This window comes from Podarcis muralis, chromosome 7 (assembly GCF_964188315.1).
Source record: "Podarcis muralis chromosome 7, rPodMur119.hap1.1, whole genome shotgun sequence".
Classification (NCBI taxonomy): Eukaryota; Metazoa; Chordata; class Lepidosauria; order Squamata; family Lacertidae; genus Podarcis; species Podarcis muralis.
In genome coordinates, this window is record NC_135661.1 from 30,345,256 (window position 1) to 30,366,844 (window position 21,589).

General features: G+C 43.9%; 1 protein-coding gene across 1 annotated transcript in view; it reads left to right on the forward strand.

Annotated features, from left to right (window-relative positions):
* The first annotated feature begins 4,103 nt into the window (after window positions 1-4,103).
* RHPN2 (rhophilin Rho GTPase binding protein 2) overlaps window positions 4,104-21,589 on the forward strand; it is a 41,108-nt gene continuing 23,622 nt past the window's right edge. Inside the window, exons 1-3 of the mRNA XM_028740364.2 lie at window positions 4,104-4,535; window positions 16,733-16,848; window positions 19,299-19,427. Of these exons, the coding sequence (XP_028596197.1) occupies window positions 4,467-4,535; window positions 16,733-16,848; window positions 19,299-19,427 (314 nt within the window). The 5' untranslated portion in view covers window positions 4,104-4,466. The remainder of the gene's footprint in view (window positions 4,536-16,732; window positions 16,849-19,298; window positions 19,428-21,589) is intronic.

A 21,589-nucleotide genomic window follows, 5' to 3' on the forward strand; every position in this document is an offset into this window, starting at 1 on the left:
CTCTTGTGACACTTTTTACAGTCATGGCTTCTTCCAGAGAATCCTGGGAAGTGCAGCTCAGTGACAGTGGTCAGTTTCCAGGATTCAAATGTATGACATGGATGTGATCCAACTTGGGGCACCTTAAAGACTAATACATTTATTATGATATAAACTTTCAGAACTATAAGCCATTGCATCAAGGATGTTGTCACTGCACTTTTCCCTCTGGCTCCCTTTAATCTTTAAAGGTAAAATGATATCTGTATAAAACATAAGCATAACTTCAGAATTATTGAAGGAAAGTGGTTGCTGTTGTTGTTAATTGAATTTAAAGTTTTGTGTCCATGCACAAAGTTGGCATGAAGTATAACAACAGTAAAAACTCATGTTGATCCGAACCAACAGAATTTGAATGCAAAAAACTACATCCCTCAGGTTGAGTGCAGATAAATGACTTAAGGCTGAAAAAACAAAATAAAATTGCAGAAGAGATTCCATATAGAAATTCAAATGCATGCACTAGTTCATTGGATGTGTATTATTGTTTAAATACAGTACTTAAAAGATCATATCACCCCTTATATACCCAACGAATCACGGCACTTCACAGGAGAAAGCCTTCTGCAGATACCATTGCACCAGGAGATCCACTCTGTAGAAGTAGGAATCATGTTCTAAGTGTGGTGGTACCTCCCCTTTGGAACTCCCTCCTGTTATAACAGACAGAAACCATCTCTGGTGTCATTTTGGTGCCTTTTGAAGACATTTCTTATTCAACAAGACTTTTAAGTGGATATTTTTATCCCAACCTGTATCTGTATTGGTTATGATTTTTTAAAAACAGAATTATTTTGATTGTTTAATTTGTAGTTTTTTATTATTTATCACTTTGAGATATTATATAATAAGTGATTTATAAATGCAATACAAAAATAAATAAATACTGTACATTTAGTGTTGTTAGAGTACGTAACAGGAGATCTGTATTCAAATTCATAATTGGCCACAAAACTGTCTGGATGAGCTTGTGTCAGTCAGCCCTTTTCAGCCTAAGCTACATCGCAAGGTTGTTCTGTGGAACATGTTGGCAGCCTTAAGAGAAAAGTTCTTATCAACATAGTCATCCTAACTCACTCATCAGAGTGCCATATTAGCTGGACAACCCATAAAAATTTCTGCCTGACCTTTAGAACTAGAGTTGTGCATTCGTCACTAGCATCACACACACATAAATCTTTTTACAATTGACAACACAATCACCCCACCTAGAGCTTTATAATAGTTAAGATAAACAAGCTGGGATTGATCAAACATACCAGATATATACAGAATCATGAGCTCATTATGTCTCAGTGATTTTCAAGTAGTTTGTGGGGATGGGGGGAGTTTAGGAACCACCGCTGCAGGTATAATCAATAATTTTTGTGCTCAGTAGCAACTAATTTAGGCAGTCCTGTGCACACTTATTGACTGATTTAATTTCTATCTGGCCTTTTGATTCTGATGGGCTACATTTAAATAGGGCGGTCCAACAAGTTGCCCAGGGCCCACCTCAAGGCCTTTTGTGTCAGCCCACCGGAGCATTTGAGGAGCCACTGGTTTTGGGAAGGAGGCATGAGGGCTCTGACAGGGTCCTTGGGTCCTCCATCTCCTTCCCAAATCCTAGTTAGCGCTTTCCCAGCATTAGGAAGAAGGTGGTAGGGCTCTAGAATTCTGCCAGAGCCTCGCATCTCCTTTCTAAAATCTGGCACCTTACTTATCTGGTTTTGGGAAAGCAGCATGAGGGGTGGGGGTGGGGACATATTTTGACCTTGCTCCCTCCTCCTGTGCAACAAGGCAGTGTACAGGCCATGGGTTCTGTGTTGAAGTACTCTTGAAGCCCACTGGCAACCCCACCCCACCCCCTGTAGCTATGGCTCTGCCTTGATGTTACTTTAAAATGAATAGAAAATTAAATTCACAACTTTTCTAGAATAGTAGGCTTGGGTTTTTCAATAATAACACTACAAAAATAGCACTTGTCATCTTTGCCATGGTTGTTGTAAACGCCTTCCTAAGTGCCTTTCTATTTTTATAGACTTATCAATGTGTACTTCCCACTGACCGGAACACCACTGGGTGTTCAAGAATGCTGGGTCTGTTGCAATTCATCCTGAGACCTTTTTTTGTGAATGAACAGCATTTTGGAGCTGCTCCCCACGCTATGGAGAATGACTCAGTCATGAAAGAGGGAAGGGTAATGAGCCATAGTGACCACATTATCTCTTGTGTTGCAGAAGATAAAGCGAAGCAATAGAAAGAAAATTCTTCTCCAGAAATAGAGACAAAATGATGACAAAAGAAGCAGCTCTAAAACACCAGGGAGAGGAAAGCTTCCAGCAGGGAAGAGTTTCCTGGCAACTAATTGTTTTCCTTTGATTCACACAGCTGCCACTTGCGATTGTCTGCCCATGCCAAAGAGGCAATGGAAAGCTTGCTCTGAATTAACTTAAGAATTAATGTTCTTCAAAGATCCTAGGTGACTAATAAAATGATTCATTCTACAAAACACTCGACCAAGTATCAACAAAAAGTGTACAGTATATGGAGAACTTTTTCCGCAAGAATTCACAACCAAGGAACTTGGCAACAGGTGATGCCAAAACTATTTTCAACAAAACACTTCACCAAAGAATCCAGAGTAAGTTTAGCACAGTCAAGGAATAAGAGGATACATCCGTTTGTGGATCAGGAATTGGTTAAGTGGCAGGAAGCAGAGAGTAGGAATAAATTGACAAATTTGCTTATTGTGTGATTAAAAAGCCCCATAAAATACTTTGTTCTAAAAAGAAAAAAAACCTCAATTGGCTGGATCTGTGGGCAGCTGCCCACTTTGGCAAACCACTGAACTGCAAGTGGCACCTTCTCAGGAAAAGGCACTCCAGCCCCCGACTAACTGTACCTGCCTAAACTGGTCTTACTGAACTTTGGCATCCTTGATTGCTATGGTTGGTAAGTTTTGGTGCATGTGCTGTTCTTGACTTGCTCTGGCCCTGACTACTGGCTTATTGTGCAGCTGCTAGTTGCCCTCTCCTGGTTCATCCCCTCTGGCTGATGCCTATGGCCCACCTTTGACAGCTAGGCCAGTCTCACCACTGTTAGTGTTATCTTGAAAGGCGTTGGGGATGGCATTGTGGACATCCCCTTCAGATGCAAGCAATTCTTGGCCAACCCTTATCAGCACAAACACTTCAGAGATTTTTTTCTTGCACACACAGACATGGGGGGGTTGCTTTTTCCTCCAGGTGGCCCTTTTTATTTTGCATTCATTTGCTTGCACAAGACTTACACACAGATTATTAGTTACAGATAGGTAGCCGTGTTGGTCTGCCATAGTCAAAACAAAAAAAAATTCCTTCCAGTAGCACCTTAAAGACCAACTAAGTTAGTTCTTGGTATGAGCTTTCGTGTGCATGCACACTTCTTCAGATACACACATATCTGAAGTATGTACATATGTGTATCTGAAGAAGTGTGCATGCACACGAAAGCTCATACCAAGAACTAACTTAGTTGGTCTTTAAGGTGCTACTGGAAGGAATTTTTTTTGTTTTGACACAGATTATTAGTCTATCTCTGGCCTTTATTGAGCATCTGTTCTGATTTGTTTGCAGGACAAGGAGCCTTACTCCTGATTTGCCCGTGGAGTGTTTATACCGCACCTCAACTCCTTGTTCCTCATTCATTCACCTACACTTTTCAGTGCCTTTCCTCCTCACTTTTCAAGCTGTAAAACATTACTTTATTTTTTTAAAAGTGGATTTTTTACGCCAGGGGGAGGGAGCACTGCCATTCACTGTAACTGTGCCCGCCTAAATATCCAGCACGTGCTTGATTCCCTCCTGCAAACTGCTGACAGTCTGGAGGCAACCTGGTTCTTCAGAATTCAGGAGGACACAAATAGTGTCGCTTGGGGAGTTGCGGAATCGGGTTCCTGGCTGGTTTTTCCCCTAAGTTTTGCATGGCAAATCGGCTACTTGAATCTGCGTCACTTTCGGTAAAAACTCTCCTTGGCGCATCAGCTGAGGAGCCTCCCTCTGCCTGCTGTTAGGGAGAGGAAAGCTGCCGCTCCCTGCACACCCCGAGGTGTCTCTGTTGACTCTCCGAAGGGCTGGCTCAGCTGTCCTGATAGCGCCGTTGCTAGGAGCGGACTCCGCCTGGCTCCACAAATACACAGGAGATCCGAGGAGGCGGTCCCTCCGTCCCTTCCTCCCTCACCCCACCCCGATCTCCCGTGGGCTTCCCCAGGTAGAGGAGGAGCGACGGAAGGCGAGGGGATCGAGAGTGCAGCCGGGATCCGGGCTCTCTCAGACAGACATTCATCGCCTGGACGGTGCGCAGCGCAGCGCCGGCGAGCCAGACTCCGCGAGCAAGGCGAGCGCAGCGACTCTCGTCTCTTATCGCAGGGCGAGGTGGGAATAACCCCGGACTCTGCTGCGCTGGCGATGACGGACGCGTTGTTGCCCTCGGGCTGCCGGGCGGCGGACCAGAGGGGAGACTGCTACTTTCGAAAGGTAAGTCGAGGCAAAAGCATCGCGGCGACAGGTGGGTGGGTGGCAGCGCGCACCCCCCCCCCCCGGCTCTCCGTAGTCAAAGGCGCAGCGCGATTGAATCTGCCTGCCACCCCGATCTATACTTTGCGCCCTGAGGAACCCTTCGCTCCGCCAGGAATTTGGAAAGGGAGGCGGTCATGCTGTTGCCTGTGTGGTCAAAACTTTGATTTGGCTTTTTGAAGGGTGTTTTTTCCCTCTTAGTAAAAGCTAAGCATAACAGGTGTAGTGGGGAGTCTCGGGGGGATTTGAATGCAGTAGTTATTTCATTGTGTTGGCTGAATGTATTTGCTTATCTGCCTAGAGCAAGTTGATAATAACAATAGTTATCTTATGGAAACATAAATGACCGTGAGAGGGCAGTTAGCAGTTGCTGGAATTGTTGGAGACATTGCTGCCTTCTAGAAGGAGCGTGCATAATCTTTAGAGTTGCTACCGTTTCCCCTAGCAGGGCTACCTTGTCCATAATAGTGTCTCATAGCTGTCAACGTTTCCCTTTTTTTTAAAGGGAAATCCCTTATTCGTAAGAAAAGGGAAAAGTTGACAGCTATGAGTGTCTGGACATAAAAAAATTCAACAGGGACAGATGTCCCCAGCAGGGAACTGTTATGCTGGGAACAGCTGTTAGCTCTTATCAGAGGAGATACAGAGAAAAAGAGAGCACAGTCCTACATATGTTTACTCAAAAATAACTGCCACTGTGTTCAGTGAGGCTTTCTCACAAGTAAACATATATAGGATTGTAGCCACAAGTACATAGGCATAGCCAAGGGGAGACAGGGAAGGGCCCTGCCCCCTAAATAAATAAAATTCAATAGAAATACATAGCAAACTAACGTCCTTCCCCACCCCCAACAAAAGGTCTGTCTCACCTAACAAAAATCCTGGCTACGCCCATACACAAGTAACTGCCAACATTTACCAAATGAAAAAATAATTTGTTTGTATCCAACAAAATCCTGCCTTCTATTTTTGTTAGCGCTCGTCTTTATGTGGAAGTTATTCACATTGAACTCAATAGTACATACTCCCAGTTTTGATTGGTTGGGAAGTTTTTAATGTTTGATGTTTTATTATGTATTTATATGTGCTGGAAGCTGCCCAGAGTGGCTGGGGAAACCCAGCCAGATGGGTGGGGTATAAATAATAATAATAATAATAATAATAATAATAATAATAATAATAATAATTTTATTGCAATAAAATTAACAAACTCCCAGTTTTTAAGTGTACAGTACTTAGGATTGCAACTTTCAGCTTCATAACGTATTTTTTTCTAGTGCCTAGAGAGCCCATAGTTTTACAAAACTGTGTGCGAGAGAGACAAATCTATTCCCTCAAAATTTCAGAAGGTAGAAACTCATTATAGAGTAGGATTTATTCAATCCTATTATAAAACAAGGAAGCTGTTATTATACCATCCAAATAGGTACAACTTGATAGTTTGCTGCAATGTTAGGTACTAATTTGGTACATTCCAGCACTAGGTACATCTAAGTAAGAAAACAAGGAGTAAGCAACCTCTTTAATAGACTGGATGGCATGGTGTATTCCTCCCATTTTGGAGGCTGCTGCAATTATCAGAATCTGATACAGAAGTGACCTCTGACCTTTGCTACTCTTGTACTTTTAGATGGGAATCACAGCCTCTTAAAAAAATGGAGCATTGTCTCCACCACCACCTCACCACCCCTTGCGGAAAATAAACTTGGCAGGGATTTCCAGAAGCCAGCTCAGCTTAATTTTTTACTAAAGCGTGCGTGTCTGCAAACACCAAACCAAGTGGGTGGTTTAGTGAACTAAAGTAAAGGTTTCTTTAGTGCAAGCAGTTGTTTTTTAAAATAAGTATTGCAGCCTACATTTCTAGACTAGCCCTCATGCAGTGGGATCCACAAGCCATTTCAGCAGGGGCGCTTGGGCTTAAAGCTGAGCCCAGGAGATGCAACTGTAGGTCAGTGGTAGAGCACTAACTTTGCATACAGAGGCACACAGGTTTGATCCCTGGCGTCTCCAGTTAAACTGGTCAGGTTTGTTGTGTGTATGGGGGAAAGACCCTGTATGAAGAACTGCTGCAAGTCAGAGGAGATGTTGCTGGGAAAGGTGGACAAATTATGTGACCCTGTAAAAGGTGGCTTCTTGTGTCCCAGTCAGGGAATGTTTGAAACTCCATGATGCAGCCTCCACCTTGAGGCTAAGCAGGTCTGGGTCAGGTCTGGTCAATGCCAGGATGAGTTCCATGGAAGAAAGATGGGTTATAAATAAACAAAGTGGATCACAACTATAGCTTCGGTAAAACGGCTTGCAAATTTGATCACAGTGCGAACACCCCTTCCCCTCAAACATTCTTCTGACTCTGATGGGTTGTGAAGCTGGTCTGAAACTTGAGTTAACTTTAGCTAAAAACAGCTAATAAAGGGAACTGCTGGCCCCAGGCTTGTAAAGGGAAAGCTATTCAAAAGGAAACGATAAGGCATTTTAGATTAGGGCATTTTTCAGCCGGCTAAGAACCTGACAATACAGCAGCTAGCCCCAGGTGAGTACTTAAAAGGTTTGTAAACCTCTCCCTGCATATCAGATTACCCAGGTTAAATTTAGGGCACTTCTGAAACTCTGGCAGCTCATTTTGTGAGCTCCCAACAGGTTTCATCAGGTGCCTCATCAGAAAGTTATGTAAGTGCTGCTATATGTGCGTGACTGAACCCTCTGCCCTTTTACAATGATTCTATGTAACATACCATCAGACCTAATAATGTGTAGATAGGGAACAATTTCCATTTTAAATAGTGGTACAAACATCAGAATTCCTGCATGGAAAGCACTTCGGTCTAGGAAGATGTAGGTAAAGGTAAATGACCCCTGGATGGTTAAGCCCACTCAAAGGCGACTATGGGGTGCAACGCTCATCTCACTTCAGGCCGAGGGAGCAGCTTTCCAGGTCATGTGGCCAGTATGACTAAACCACTTCTGGTGCAACGGGACACCATGATGGAAACCAGAGCGCACGGAAACGCCGTTTACCTTCCTACCACAGCGCTACCTATTTATCTACTTGCACTAGTGTGCTTTCAAACTGCTAGGTTGGCAGAAGCTGGGACATTTCCCTGTAGGAAAATGTATCCAACCTCAGCCCTGGGCAGATGTTAGGTAAAGGTAAAGGTACCCCTGCCCGTACGGGCCAGTCTTGACAGACTCTAGGGTTGTGCGCCCATCTCACTCAAGAGGCCGGGGGCCAGTGCTGTCTGGAGACACTTCCGGGTCACGTGGCCAGCGTGACATCGCTGCTCTGGCGAGCCAGAGCCGCACACGGAAACGCCGTTTACCTTCCCGCTAGTAAGCGGTCCCTATTTATCTACTTGCACCCGGAGGTGCTTTCGAACTGCTAGGTTGGCAGGCGCTGGGACCGAGCAACAGGAGCGCACCCTGCCGCGGGGATTCGAACCGCCGACCTTTCGATCGGCAAGCCCTAGGAGCTGAGGCTTTTACCCGGTTCCGCCATCTTCACATATTCAATCTCTGTTATTTCTTCATGAGAGTTGTGGAACCTGGGGACAACATTCTAGCCACCATGTGCTGTATTGGAGCATTTACCTAACTACGAAGACCCAAGTTCAAATCCCTGCTCAGTCACAGAGATTTGATGTGGGTTTTCTGGAAAAGTTTGAATTTTAACATTTTCAATTGTCATCTGATTTTTTTCATGCCCTACAGCAGGGGTGGGAACAGGATCCCATCTGTGGGCCAGATCCTTATCTCTCGCACCCAGACAACTTTGAGACCATCTGCCTGTCATTTACCTGACATGATAATTGTGGATGACAAGTGTCAAAGCTTAATGGCAGTTGTCATAACTGCCAGTCAGCTGAACCTCATTCAAAGCCTTGCTTTCGCCACTTATCTGCAGGCATAATCGTTAGCAAGGATCATGTTAAAAAATAATCTAGGCTGATTTGTTTGTATATCTCATTAGAATCATGTATATGACAACTGAAGTGATGCAAATGGCAGAGGTGGCGTTCTTGCTGTGGATTGGGCAGAGTCTTTTCATATCCATCAGAAGCAATCCTGATGTCTGGAAAAAACATCCCCACCTGCCTCTTACAGTAAATCATGTGTAGTCATTTTATGTTGTACCAAATGGTCATAACAAAAATATTCAAGTTTCAGAATGGTAGCAATCAAATATAAAAATTATCAGTAAACACATTTGCATCAATAGAACATTAATAACTGTATCAGTCATAGCATAGGAGAAGTCTACAGTAAGTTGCGTATTGGGAAGGAAACTTTGGACAAAATTTAGCTATGGCTCATGCAGAGCTAGTCACTGAACTGATGGTGTCCTTATTAGGGGCTTTGAAGGTGGTAAAAGTTAATAGAGGACGTGAGCTTTAAAGAGTTATCCAGAAAAAAAGAAATATGTGCCCAATAAATGTCGAGATAATCTTAAAGGCAACAGTTGCATGTTCTCATATGGCAAAAAAAGAAAAAAGTCACGCTTTTAAAAGTAACCTCATTTTGTTTTTCTTATGTAGATATGGTTGAGTATGAGATAGTTACGCATTTCTCTTCAGGGGGGAAGTTTAAAATCTATCTTGCATGCACTTTCAAGCATTGGCAAATGTAGGCAAGAGGTGCCATTCACTGCAGCCCTGTGCCTGTTGGAGCAGATAGCTGAATGATTAATCACAGGGCATGACATGGCTGCATGGACAGTAGCTCCGCAGTGATGTACAAACATACTCACTAGCAAGAAGCTGGAGCTGGTGACTTCCTTATTACTAAGTACGCACCTATATATTTAGATGCAGGCAAGTGAGAAATTGACTCTGGAGAATGAAAGGGCTTTGAACATTTGTGACCAGTCTTCATCTTCACGTGGACAGTGCATGTGCCAATGGGTGGGAAATGTTGAGTGCATTCCCCACATTTGGAAGAAAAAGAAAACCTGCACAAAGGAAAACAAGCGTTGGCTCAAATTCTGTTTGACTTTCTTATTTGCATTGCTCAGTTGAAACAGCTGGCAAGTGATCTTCTTAACACTTTTCTTATTTGGATTCAATAATTAAGACACACTTTTTGATCACATTTAATTCCACCTTCATTTTTCCTGTGGCTTCTTTGCATTTGATTAAGTACTTGGGAAAGACTTTTAGAAATTTCACTTAAACCCCCTATAAAGGTATGTTAGAAAAATGCTTGTTCTCCTATAGTGTTCCTCTTTTGAGCTCTGGAGGAAGCAAAGACATGAGAAAAGGGAATTCTTTCCTGATTTTATTTAAAGCCACAATGTTCCTTTTTACTTATAGAGCAGAATATCAACCAGATACCTCTGGCAAAACAATCTCATGTAAGAAAGAGATGGAGAGAGAAAGGTGCTTAGTTCTACAAGTTATAAAGCAAAGATTTCTAGTGAATTGTGTGTGACATATTCAGGATGGGTGGCCTGCGACAAATCATTCACTGTTCTCTTTTTATTATCTGTGAAGCAGTAGTCCTAGTGACGTTTCTCACAGTGGAATTCAAGAAGAGCCATGTTGCATTGACACCCCCCCCAAAGGCCTGTATACGCCAACATTTCTCTTTCCAACAGCAACCGGCCATATGTTTTTGGAAAGCCCATGAGCAGGATGTAACTGCACCCACTTCCCCTGCTTCGCCCCTTCCCAGCATCTGACAGACACTTGCAGAGGGAAAGTCTACACCCATAGACTTCCTTGGAAGCTGTGCAATCAAGCAACCAGCTTCCACGAAACCTTATAGAGAGATTTGCATTCATAGGCTTTCCTCCTTCTGGTATCCATGACCAATGCGTGGACATCAGAGGTGAGCCAAAGGAAGCCATGTGACTCAGAGGTGAGGTCAGCAGTGTGATCATTGTCCCTAGTAACTATGTCAGGACCCCTTCATGTGTACAATGTGTGGAGCGGTCTAAAATATTGAAGAGATCCAGGGTAGAAATGCTACAGGGAACAGGTGCTTTAGTGTAGGTTGAGCTGCTGCAGGTGGTGCAGAAGCCCAAGCAGAAATGACCCAGCTTCATTTTAGGAATGTGTTTGTTTGCCCGCTTTCACCATTTGAAAATTTGAAAAGGAGAGAGAACTTTCTGTCCTTGCCCTTGTCAATGATTATACAGAAAGAGGAAGCTCTTAAATGGACCTCTATCTTTTTTTGAACATCCACCCATGCCTTTAAAGATGTAAATACAGGAAGTCTGGGCAGAAGGCTAATGTCAGCTGTACCTGCCAATTTTTATTTACACAGTCTCATGGAGTTTTCACACTTTTTTATCTAAGGCAGGAACAGGTAACTTGTGGCCCTCCAGATGTTAATGGATTACAGTTCCCAGCATCCCTAGCTATTGGCTAGGCTAGCTGCTGGGGCTGCTGGGAGTTGGGAGTCTAACAGTAGCTTGAGAGCCACAGCTTCCCCATCCCTAATCTAATAGGATTCACCATTGGTGCCCCCTCTCTTTGCTTAAGGGCTCTCTGCTTGTCTAATTTTATGTCAATAGCGACAGCCTGATAAAAGTGTGCATATGCAAACCATCTTACAGATTCCAAGCTTTTCCCAGCCTTTCTGCCTGGGAACCTGGAGGTATTCTTGCATTGCCTCTGGTGATTGATTGAAAGGCTTTTAACAGGCCCCAGTCAAGCTACTTTGCTAGAAGCTTGTGTTGGCAAGTTTGCCTCAGGCCTCTATGCTATGATCCACCTTCTGGCTGTCACAAATATGTATCAGATTTCTGTAACTGTTATGTGCTGAGTACACACAGAAGGTGGTTATATATTAACTGCTGATTTTTAAATAGCCATTCAGCCCAATTCTACTTGTACACAGAGGTTCCCTGTTATGTTCAGTGACACCATTCTGTGATAGGAATACATTGTCTTGCTGGCTCAGACTGAGGTCCATCTAATTCAGCATTCTTGCTTCAAACAATGGCCAGCAAGATGCCCTCTTGGGCCCAGGAGATTTTGTTGCCTGAGGTGAAAGACTAGATGGCCCACCACTACCCCACATACAGAAGCCCCACAGAATGAACCATAGAGTTGGAGGGTGCCCTGCAGGGCATTAGCCCAACTGTATGCTTGATGTAGGAGCTCTATAGCTGGACCAACCATAGAGATGGCTGTCCAATCTCTGAAGACACCCAGGAAGGGAGAGTCCACTGCCTTGCTATGCAGCCATTCCTATGGTTGAATGAACAGTCTCCTGCCTCCCATAAAATTGTTGGATCCTTCTGTTTTTTAAAAGGCATCCAAGCTTGTGGCAATTGCCACATTTTGGGGTAGTGGAGTAGTATCACTCTGGTGATATTTCGCATGAAGAATCAATTCCTTTCATCGGTTTCCTTGAGTGACTGAATTTTTCAACAGACATGGGAATGCAGAGGATACAAGCAAAGGGGTTAATGGAGCTCCTTGTCTGAGGAAACCTTTTTGTATTTGGGAGTATTTGCTGTGTCAGTGTTTGTTTGCTCTGGAGGTAGGACAGTAACACAGGGTGGAGCAGAATGCCTCGCTTTAACCATTGAGGCACACCCAGATTCAACTCTGTTTCAACTTCTCTGTGCCATTAACATGCATCTCAGCTTATCAGTTGTCAGCTTATAATGACATCATTTGAAATATCTCATCTACCGGCAGCACTGAATACATTCAGTACTGTACCTCTTCCGCTGAATAATCTGACAATCAGAGCTTTGTTAATGATGTCACAACTGCAGCTTCCAGTTTTGAAATCCAACACTGTCAGTGTTTAATGGAGAGTCTGTGTGGAAGTGGATGGGTATATCTGGCTTCTGTTTTGTATAAGTACAAGGTGTTACATCTTTTGCTTTTCCAGATTTGCTAGCAGCACTATCAATGATCACATTAGGCAGTTAAGAGTGGGATATTGCCTAAGCAGGGTCAGCTTATTGCTAACTTCTGAGAGCCCTGGCTATGAAGCAATCTGTACACTTGAGAAATAAATACGTGAATACTGGCAGTTTATGTCTCTCTCTCTCTCCAGGTGAAATCAGTTGCACAATAGCCAGACTCTTCCCTCCTGCCCCTGTTTGCAGAATAAGAATCTTAAGGACAGCTTTTAAGTATTTTGGGCTGTTAGAATTCCAGTATATATCTATTCTTACAATAAATGTGGGATCTACATCAGGGTTGAGGAATCTGTGACCCTCCAGGTATTGTTGGAAGGCCAGTGCCTCTCAGTGCCAGGCAGCCTGGCAAATGGTCATATATGGTGGTTGTTGTTGTTGTTCCGCAACATCTAGAGGGCTATAGACACAGGGAGATCCTTACTCCGCCCAGATGCATCTAAGCCCAGTGCCACCTAGTGATTAAACTCTGATTACCCTTTCCTCTGAGGCATTGTGAGCAATGTCACCAGGAAAGTTCTGGTGCCATCACCGTGATGGTGGCAAACTGCTTCCCGCACCCCCTTTTTCAGATAATGTTAAATAGTAAAAGTAAAGGTAAAGGGACCCCTGACCATTAGGTCCAGTCGTGACCGACTCTGGGCTTCTGGCGCTCATCTCGCTCTATAGGCCGAGGGAGCCGGCGTTTGTCCACAGACAGGTCATGTGGCCAGCATGACTAAGCTGCTTCTGGCGAACCAGAGCAGCACACGGAAACGCCGTTTACCTTCCCTGCCAGAGTGGTACCTATTTATCTATTTTCACTTTGATGTGCTTTCTAACTGCTAGGTTGGCAGGAGCAGGGACCGAGCAACAGGAGCTCACCCCATTGCGGGGATTCAAACAGCCGACCTTCTGATCGGCAAATCCTAGGCTCTGTGGTTTAACCCACAGCGCCACAAATAGTAGTTTGCTGCTATTACAGAAAACTGGCACAGGTGCTAAGCAAGACGTGGAGTGCCCACATCACTACTTTGCTTTGCAGTTAGCAGACAGTTGAGCTGGGTAGGCAGCAGTGGCATACAATGATTTGTCACTGAATGGAGGGATCGGGGAACACAAGCTGCTGTGCCTCCCAGCCTGCTGCCTGAGCCATGTAGCTTCACATTGTTCATGGTAGGGCTGGCCCTGCTCACCCTGATCCTTCTTTGGCTAGAGATGTTGGGGATTCACTTGGGAAAGTGTTTGCTCTGCCAGTGAGCTGCGCTCCATTACCTATGCTGAAATGCGTACAGCAGAGCTTGGATTCAATATTGCTTTTCTCCCTACAGGGCAAAGCCTGAGCATGTAAACTTGAGATTTTTATTGGGTTGAGATTTCCCCCCTGGAAGGAGCGCCTCAAGCAGGCCCACAGATTTTGCATTTCCACTCTCCCTTGTACTTGGTTTCAGTGAGCAAAGCTCATCAGTAACAAGAGATTAATTCATGGTGACATGTTGTTCAGGCAGTTTGGCAAACATGAAGCTTCCTAGAGATGATTATGCAAGTTTTTGGGCCAATTTGCATACATACTCCAACCGTCCCTATTGGTCAGGGACAGCCCCTGTTTTCGCGAACATGTCCCTGGGAAAACTCTGCTCCTGTTTCCCCCCCTTTAGGGACACATCTTATTGAGATTCGGTTAGTGTGAGTTGTGACATTTGGCATGCTTCAGGTCTGTGGAAGTTAACATCTCTGTGTTGTATCCAATTGACTAAGTCTGGATCCACCTCTTTGAATTAAGGGCATAGATGTATCTGTGTGTCTAATGTGTGCATACACACACATGTGAACTTTAAGGTTCCTGTGCTGGTGAAGCTCAGTTTGAACTGGCAGGCAACTAAATGACCAAACATCTTACTGGTTTTGATAATAGTGCAGGGCATGCTGTTATACTTAGAGTAAATAAATACAGACTTGAGATTTAGCAATGGAAGAGCCATAGTTTCATGTGATAAGAATGAGCCACGATGAGCCCCTGGCTCATGTATTTCTCTTCTCTCCCACCTCCAGCCCAGCAGTGAAGAGGACTTTGAAAACTTTTGCTCCTGCTTTAGGTTTAAATTAACCACAACTTGTTTTGTTGCCCACAGATGCATGCTATGTTTTTGCATGACATCCAAATGTAGCAAATGCGTAATTTGGAATTAGGCAGTAATCACTTGCAATTATGATGGAGGTGTTACTGGCTTGCTCCTCTTTTCATATTTGCAGTGTGGGTGGGTGTGCTTTTCAGACTTCATCAACATCACAGAATGAATTAGTCCCATTAATGAATGAAGAACATCAGGTGATGCTTTTAGTCTCAGCGCCTACGATATATGTTTCTTCCAAGAGCCCCAGCATTTGCTGAAATTGGACTTCATGTAGAGGTTTAGAACACTGTGTTTCCTGGAGAAAAAAACTGTTGCAGGATGTGTTGGTGATTAGGCAATTATTCTGTCATTGGGTTAAACAAAGACATGATTTAGACTTAAGACTTTGAATGCTGAACAAGTTATGGAGACAAGGTGCCTAAGCAACCCATCGGTCTTGTGAGAGAGTTATCCTAGGTACTAATCCAAGAAATTGCAACTTAAGCAACAATCCTGTGCAATGCTGGTAGCCAGGTTATCCTAGCTCTAAGAAATGTCCATTTTTTCCTGAAACACTATAGCTAATAGTATATCATGGGTGTTACTAATTTCAGCTAACTCCAGCTCTGTGGAAAGGAAGCAGACTCACCATGAGACAGGGTTGCCCATCCACTCTAGACAATATTATTTTTATGTAAATATTTATAAACTGCACTTTCATAAAAAAATACAAGCATACAAAATGATAATAAAACACCAGTAACAACATAATACTAGCTGGTAAGAAGAAATCAACATTGCAAAGGCCGCCTTGAATAATAACATTTTTAGGAGACATCTAAAGGAAGGCAGGAATGATTCTTGCTGAACCTCTACCTGTTTTGGGAGTTCCAACAGGACAGTCCTCAGCCAATCTTTCTCGCAATATCTGCAATGTGTCACTCTGAGGCTTTATGGGAAATTAAACTGTCTGTTTCTGCCAGGTTAGACCCACAGTTGTAAGCCCATATGTGGGGCCTTGCGGGAGGACTTTTGCTATGGGTCCTCTCAAACTGTTCCAAACAAGGCCCCTAAAACTGGAAACAAGCATAAGATACCAGCCTTTTCTTGGTCTCGAGGCCTTGTTCCCATGACTGGGTTTGCTCTTAAACAAACCCTTTTAACTTTGTTCTGCAGTCATAATAATATTTGAACTTCTTATCCACCTGTAAGAGGATTTTGACCACAAAAATGAAAACACTTTATCAATATAGCAGAAGTGGAATGCCTTCTGGTTTTCTTTGTGAGATTGCACCAGGAATGCAAGCAAGACTTTTCTTTTTAATCTAATCAATATTTTGTAATTGAACGTTGAAGGAAAACACACCCCGTACTGTAAGTCCTTATGAAGCTCTCATATACACAGCTATGTTTTCAACCATCTGGAAAGCCAGTACTGGAAAGAGATTTCAAGATTTTATTTGCTAGCATTTTGTTTTATTTAAATGGATTGTTGCTCATTGTTCTGAAAACTTTTGGAATGAAGGGTGGGATATAAATCTTAATAATATTAATATTAATGACCTCCTATTGCTTGAACCTGCCTACCAACTGCCTTCCTCTTCCAATGTATTCTATTGCCAAGACAGGCACGGTTGGCAGGGACTGGGGGCAGAGCCTTCTTTAGCATAACCCAAGAAAGAAATATCAGCAGTCTTGTAGGCACCCCAAGGTTTGCAGAGATATGAAATAAATCTGTGGAAAAAACAACTTATAAGGGGCGGAAATAGAAACCCCAAACAGCTCAGTGAGGGCTGACTATTGGAGGGTTTGGAAAAAGAAAGCCAGGAGGGGGAGATGATAGAATGGAGTGTCCGATCACAAGCACCACACGCTGCAGCATTTTGTTGCAGGCTCCACTTGTTACTGTGTGAGGCATGCTTGGAGTCACAGAAATATTTGTAGAATATTTATAAAGGACAGAAGCTCTTGGCAAAGGCTGTAGAGAGATCTTGGCTTGGGTCAAAGATGCAACTCCCCTTTGCTTCCTCTTTAGCAAGAGGATTGGGAAACACTGTGTTGGATGACATATATGGGTTTTTTTTAATTAAAAAATGTGGAGATCAGCGTTATCTGCTTAGGGAGGTGTCCATTCATTCTTTAGTTCTTTGCTCACCCACTTTTGATAAATGATGTGTGCTTCTGTAATCCAGGGATGCAACCCTCTTGCGGAGACTGGACGGAGCAAACTGCAGAACCAAAGAGCAGTCCTCAACCAGCAGATACTGAAGGCGGTGAGGATGAGAGCTGGCGCTGAAAACCTCCTCCGGTATGTTCCCACGACTTCCCCCCTCCCTCTGCCCACAGCCCCAGAATGCAGCCTTTGTTCTATCCAACAGGAGCAGCCTCTGATTCCCAGCCAGCTGCCCAGTGACTCCCAACATCTCACTGAAGAAATTGTAGCTGGGAATAATCCTGCATGTAGACTCCATGTAGTATTTTTAGACTTTCATCTATAGGAAATCTGTCTGCTCTGAAAGCTCTCCCTTGCTTTTCTTTACACGCGTTTTATTTTGTTTAAAAGAAATCACATTTATTTATGTACTGCCTTTCCATTTAAAACAACTCACTCAGTGTTTACTCCAAACTGCATAACAGAAATAATGAAAAAGCAATCTTAAACAGATACAACGTCAGCATTTCTAACAAACACAATAATAGATAATTTCATAGCGATCTTTTGATGCCATAATAATTCATTGAATAAAAATATTTTTCAGCAGTAGGGAGCAGCTAGGATAGCTCAATACACAATATGATTTCAATAATTCATTTCATAAATAATAATGGCTTGGGTTCTAAGATAAGGTAACTTAAGAAAGTTTGCAGAAGGTAAGTTTCTCGCCCGTTCCTTCTTCATGCAACCTGACTGGAGGTTTGGGGGCCCTCATTTGCTGAGCAAAGTGGGATCAGCCACAGGGACCATCCCAAACAAAGTGGCACAGAAGTGGGGTGGGGAGACATTCCTTCCCCAAACTTTCTTAAGTTAACTTGGGATCCAAGCAGACATCTGAAAGCTCTGCATGTTGCTGTTTGCTCTTGGTGTTTGTTAGCCTTGTTTGTTGCTTGTTACACAGCAATTTCCAAAGAACTTGCGGCACATTTTAATAACATACGCTTACATGAAATACATTATAATGTTGACACATTCATACAAAAACCTATGCAATTAATTTAAAATACGCAAAACAGTCCTTGCCCCAGACAACCTTGGAAAGCTTTGACTACGCACGAGCAGCAGAAGCAACATTGTAATAGTAATGTCCAGTAAAAAGCCTGGACAAAATGTAGCTATTAAAATGACCCCCTTTTATTAAAAGGGATCTAGTTCAGAGTTTTGAAGCTGAAACCATAGCAAAAATATGAGCTAGTCCTGCTTGGAGAAGGTGAGGAGTTTGCAGATTTTAGCTGGGCATATTAAGCCTAGATTTGGCTGTGTACATGCTATGCCTTTCAAGCACATTCCCCCCCCCCCCCCCAAGAATTCTGGTCATTGTAGCTTACCCCTCACAGAGTTAAATTTGCAGCAACCCTTAAGAAACTGCAATGCCTTGAATTATTTGAGGGGTGAAATGTGCTTTAAAGTATGGTGTGTGTGCAACCTTTGTTGCTAGCAACTCCTCTGATCCATGCTGGGTCCCTGCACAAAGCCCAGCCTGCCACCATTTTGAAAGAAGTAAACCTTTCACTAAGGCCCTACCTTTAGAGAACGAAGCAGCTGTCCCAGGTGGGAGGGCAGGGACAGCAGAGAGCTGCTCTTCCCTGGGGGCCCTTGACCATTTCATTCTGATGGAGGGCTAAGCTGTTTGTGCTGTGTGGCTTGCCCTGTACTCTCTAAACTCTAGCCTGCTGCCCTCACATTCAGTGAAGGATGCAGTCCTGTCACCAAAGTTCAACCACTGTTCTGGTTGAGTTGTGTGGGCGGCTACTATCTTGACCTTTTTACCTCAGGTAGCAAAATGTCTTGGGCAAACCCTAAGCGACAGCTTAAAAAAAGAGAAAACGTGAGGGATAAATTGTAAGTTCTCTCTGCCACTCACCAACACTTGGCGACCTGTCAACTGTATTTGTGGGCCTTGGCTACAGTGCTGTGGGTCAATGGAAACCGTTGCCATTCAAAACTGCAGTGGAATTGTTAGGCAGGCCTATTGCTTTGTTTGTCTTCTTTGGCTTAACAGTCATAACAATAGTATCTGTGCCGCGAATATTGTCTTGAAAGCCATTCCACATTCTTTTCCTTTGGCAGGGGGCCATATCAGTTCTGAAACCAGAGGTTTTTTCATGTCGGTTCTTAAGGGGGAAATCTCAGAAATGTCGAGAATGCCGGTGAGGCCCATTATACAATAAAGAGGCTGTCCTCAAAAGCGTTCTCAAAGGTGCAGCGCATAGTTAAACTATGTAACTAGCTCCCACGGGAGGCAATGATGGTCACCAGCCTAGATGGCTTTAAAAGAGGATTGGACGCATTCATTGAGGGAGGTTAAGGCTATCAACAATGGCTAAACACTTCCTCCACAATAGGATGCAGCAATGCTTTTGAATACCAGCTGCAGGAAGCCGCAGGAGGGGAAAGTGCTCTTGTGTCTGGGTCCTGCTTCCTTTTGGGGCATCTGGTTGTCCTCTCTGAGAACAGGATGCTGGACTCTATGGGCCACTGGCCTGATCCAGCTGGCTCTTCTGATGTTTTGACATTCGTGTGTGCCTTTTTCTTCCTGGCAGGGCGACAACCAGCAACAAGGTGCGCGAGCAGGTGCTACTGGAACTCAGCTTCGTCAACTCAGACCTGCAGATCCTTAAGGAGGAGTTGGAAGGACTCAACATCTCTGTTGAGGTTTACCAGAACACAGAGTGAGTGGGGGAGGAGCTATTGTAGTATTGTTCCCCAGACAAGTATGCTACCTGTGAATGAAAAACACATACACAAAAACAAATATTTGTCTGACAGAGGGGGGGAGAACAAAGGTGCACAGGAGAGAGGCGAAAATATTCAGTTTGGTCTGGCTGTTGACTGAGGAGATTACAGCGGGTATTTACCTTCCTCCTTGGGAAAGGTATTAAAAGCAATTAATTCTGATCCCTAATCCTCAGAAATGCCTTCGAAGAGCTGGCTTGAATGGGGAGTGGCAGAGAGGGCCAGAACTAACTTCTCCTCTTGGTATTAAGCTGTACAAAGCCAGCAGGCAAAGTGGGGCGCTGATTTGCAGCGAAACATTTAATGCCAGGCTTAGCTGTTCTTTCCCTTTTCATAGTTATTTGTCCCTCTGATTTAATAATTTCTTTCTCTCTGAAATAAATAAATAAATAAATAAATAAATAAATAAATAAATAATATTCCTCTCAGGGGGTATACATTTTAATTCTCTTAAACTTCAAGCCCATTGTCGGCACTGTCACAAACATATATCCCAGCCTGCTTTTTAAAGACAATATACTGAAGCTCTGTTGTGCACCCCCCCCATGCTTCTGTTGCTGCTGTTGCTTTGCTTGATTGATCTTAACAGCCCACACTTTAGCACAGATTTAAGGAACATTTTGCAAAAGGTTGTGTGTGCTGCCAGTCAAAAATGAAAAGTTTATTATTTCTCCCACCATGAGGTTGGCATTTCAAAGGGTCACAATGAGAGATTGAATTCCACCCTGCATTCATCTTAGAGCTGGCAGGAACACAGGTGCCCATGGAAATTTGTGCACAAACATGGCAAACTTAATAAAGATGGATCAGAGGGGAATGCCTCAAATCAACAAGCAAAGGGTTCGTTTTAATGTCGTGGTTAATGCCAGGGATTTGGTTTTGATTTCATGTGGTTCCCCCCCCCCCTTCTTTTTTCTCTGAGAGTGGTATGCCTCTGAATAACAATGACTGGTTTTGTAACCTGTTCTGCATCAGGTTGTTTATTTGTACATCAGTGAGGAGGAAAAAGAAGGCTGGGAGGAAGGGAGCCTTAAACTACTTTGGCGGGCTTTGCATTTTTTTATGTGAAAATGCTGAGGGGTTGTATTTAAAAGAAGGCCTACCCTCTTTCACAGAGCCCTTCCCTATGCTAGAGTTGAACAACACATTTGTATTGTATTGTATTGTATTGTATTGTATTGTATTGTATTGTATTGTATTTACAGCATTTATACTCCATACTTTAACCAAAAAGGCTGTTTGAGTGGCTTACAAAAAACAGTGTCAAGATGGTTCCTGTCCTCAGGTTTACAATCTAGAAAGCCATGGCACACATAAGAGCCTGCTGGATCAGGCCAATGGCCCATCTAGTTCAGCATCCTGTTCCCATGGTGGCCAAACAGTCGCCTGTGGAAAACCAGCAAGCAGCACCTGAGTACAAGAGCCATCTCCCCTCCTGTGGTTTCCAGCAACCAGCATTCAGAAGCCTTGCTGCCTCCAACTGTGGAGGCAGAGCAATAGCCATCATGGATAGTAGCCACAAAGAGCCCTCTCCTCCATGAGGAAAGGGAGGCAGAAGAAACAATCTCCAGCCAGTGGCTTTATCTCTTGATAAAGAGCAGCCCCCGCCTCCCTGAAGCTCTCTTCCCAGATCAGATTCAGAAGTGGAGCAGGTAACAATGTCCAGACTGGGAGGATATGGCAGCTCCTGCCTCACAGTCCTTCTCTCAGGCAGAGCTGGCTTGATGGCAATTGGAATCATCACCGAATGATGGAGTCACCCTCCTCCCTTGTCAATGTCAGTGCTGGCTCTAGCTGGCTCACCCTCCCTTGAAACGCTGCCCCCCCCCCATCCCCTGCAATTGGATTCAGGAGCTGAGTTGGTGACGACAACAACAGAACTGGTGACACACATACACCCATGGGTGTCCATAGAGGCCTTACTTGGTGCCTGCCAGGTTCCTTTCCTTGCTGAAACTAGGCTTTGAAAGAAGTGTTCTGTTCACCATTAGAATAGGCTGAGTGACATGTGTGCTTGGTGGCATGGAGTGGGTGGTGCCCACAGCAGTTTCCCCATTTTGTAAGTGTGGTCTCCGGCTTATAAAAGGTGGGCGACCCC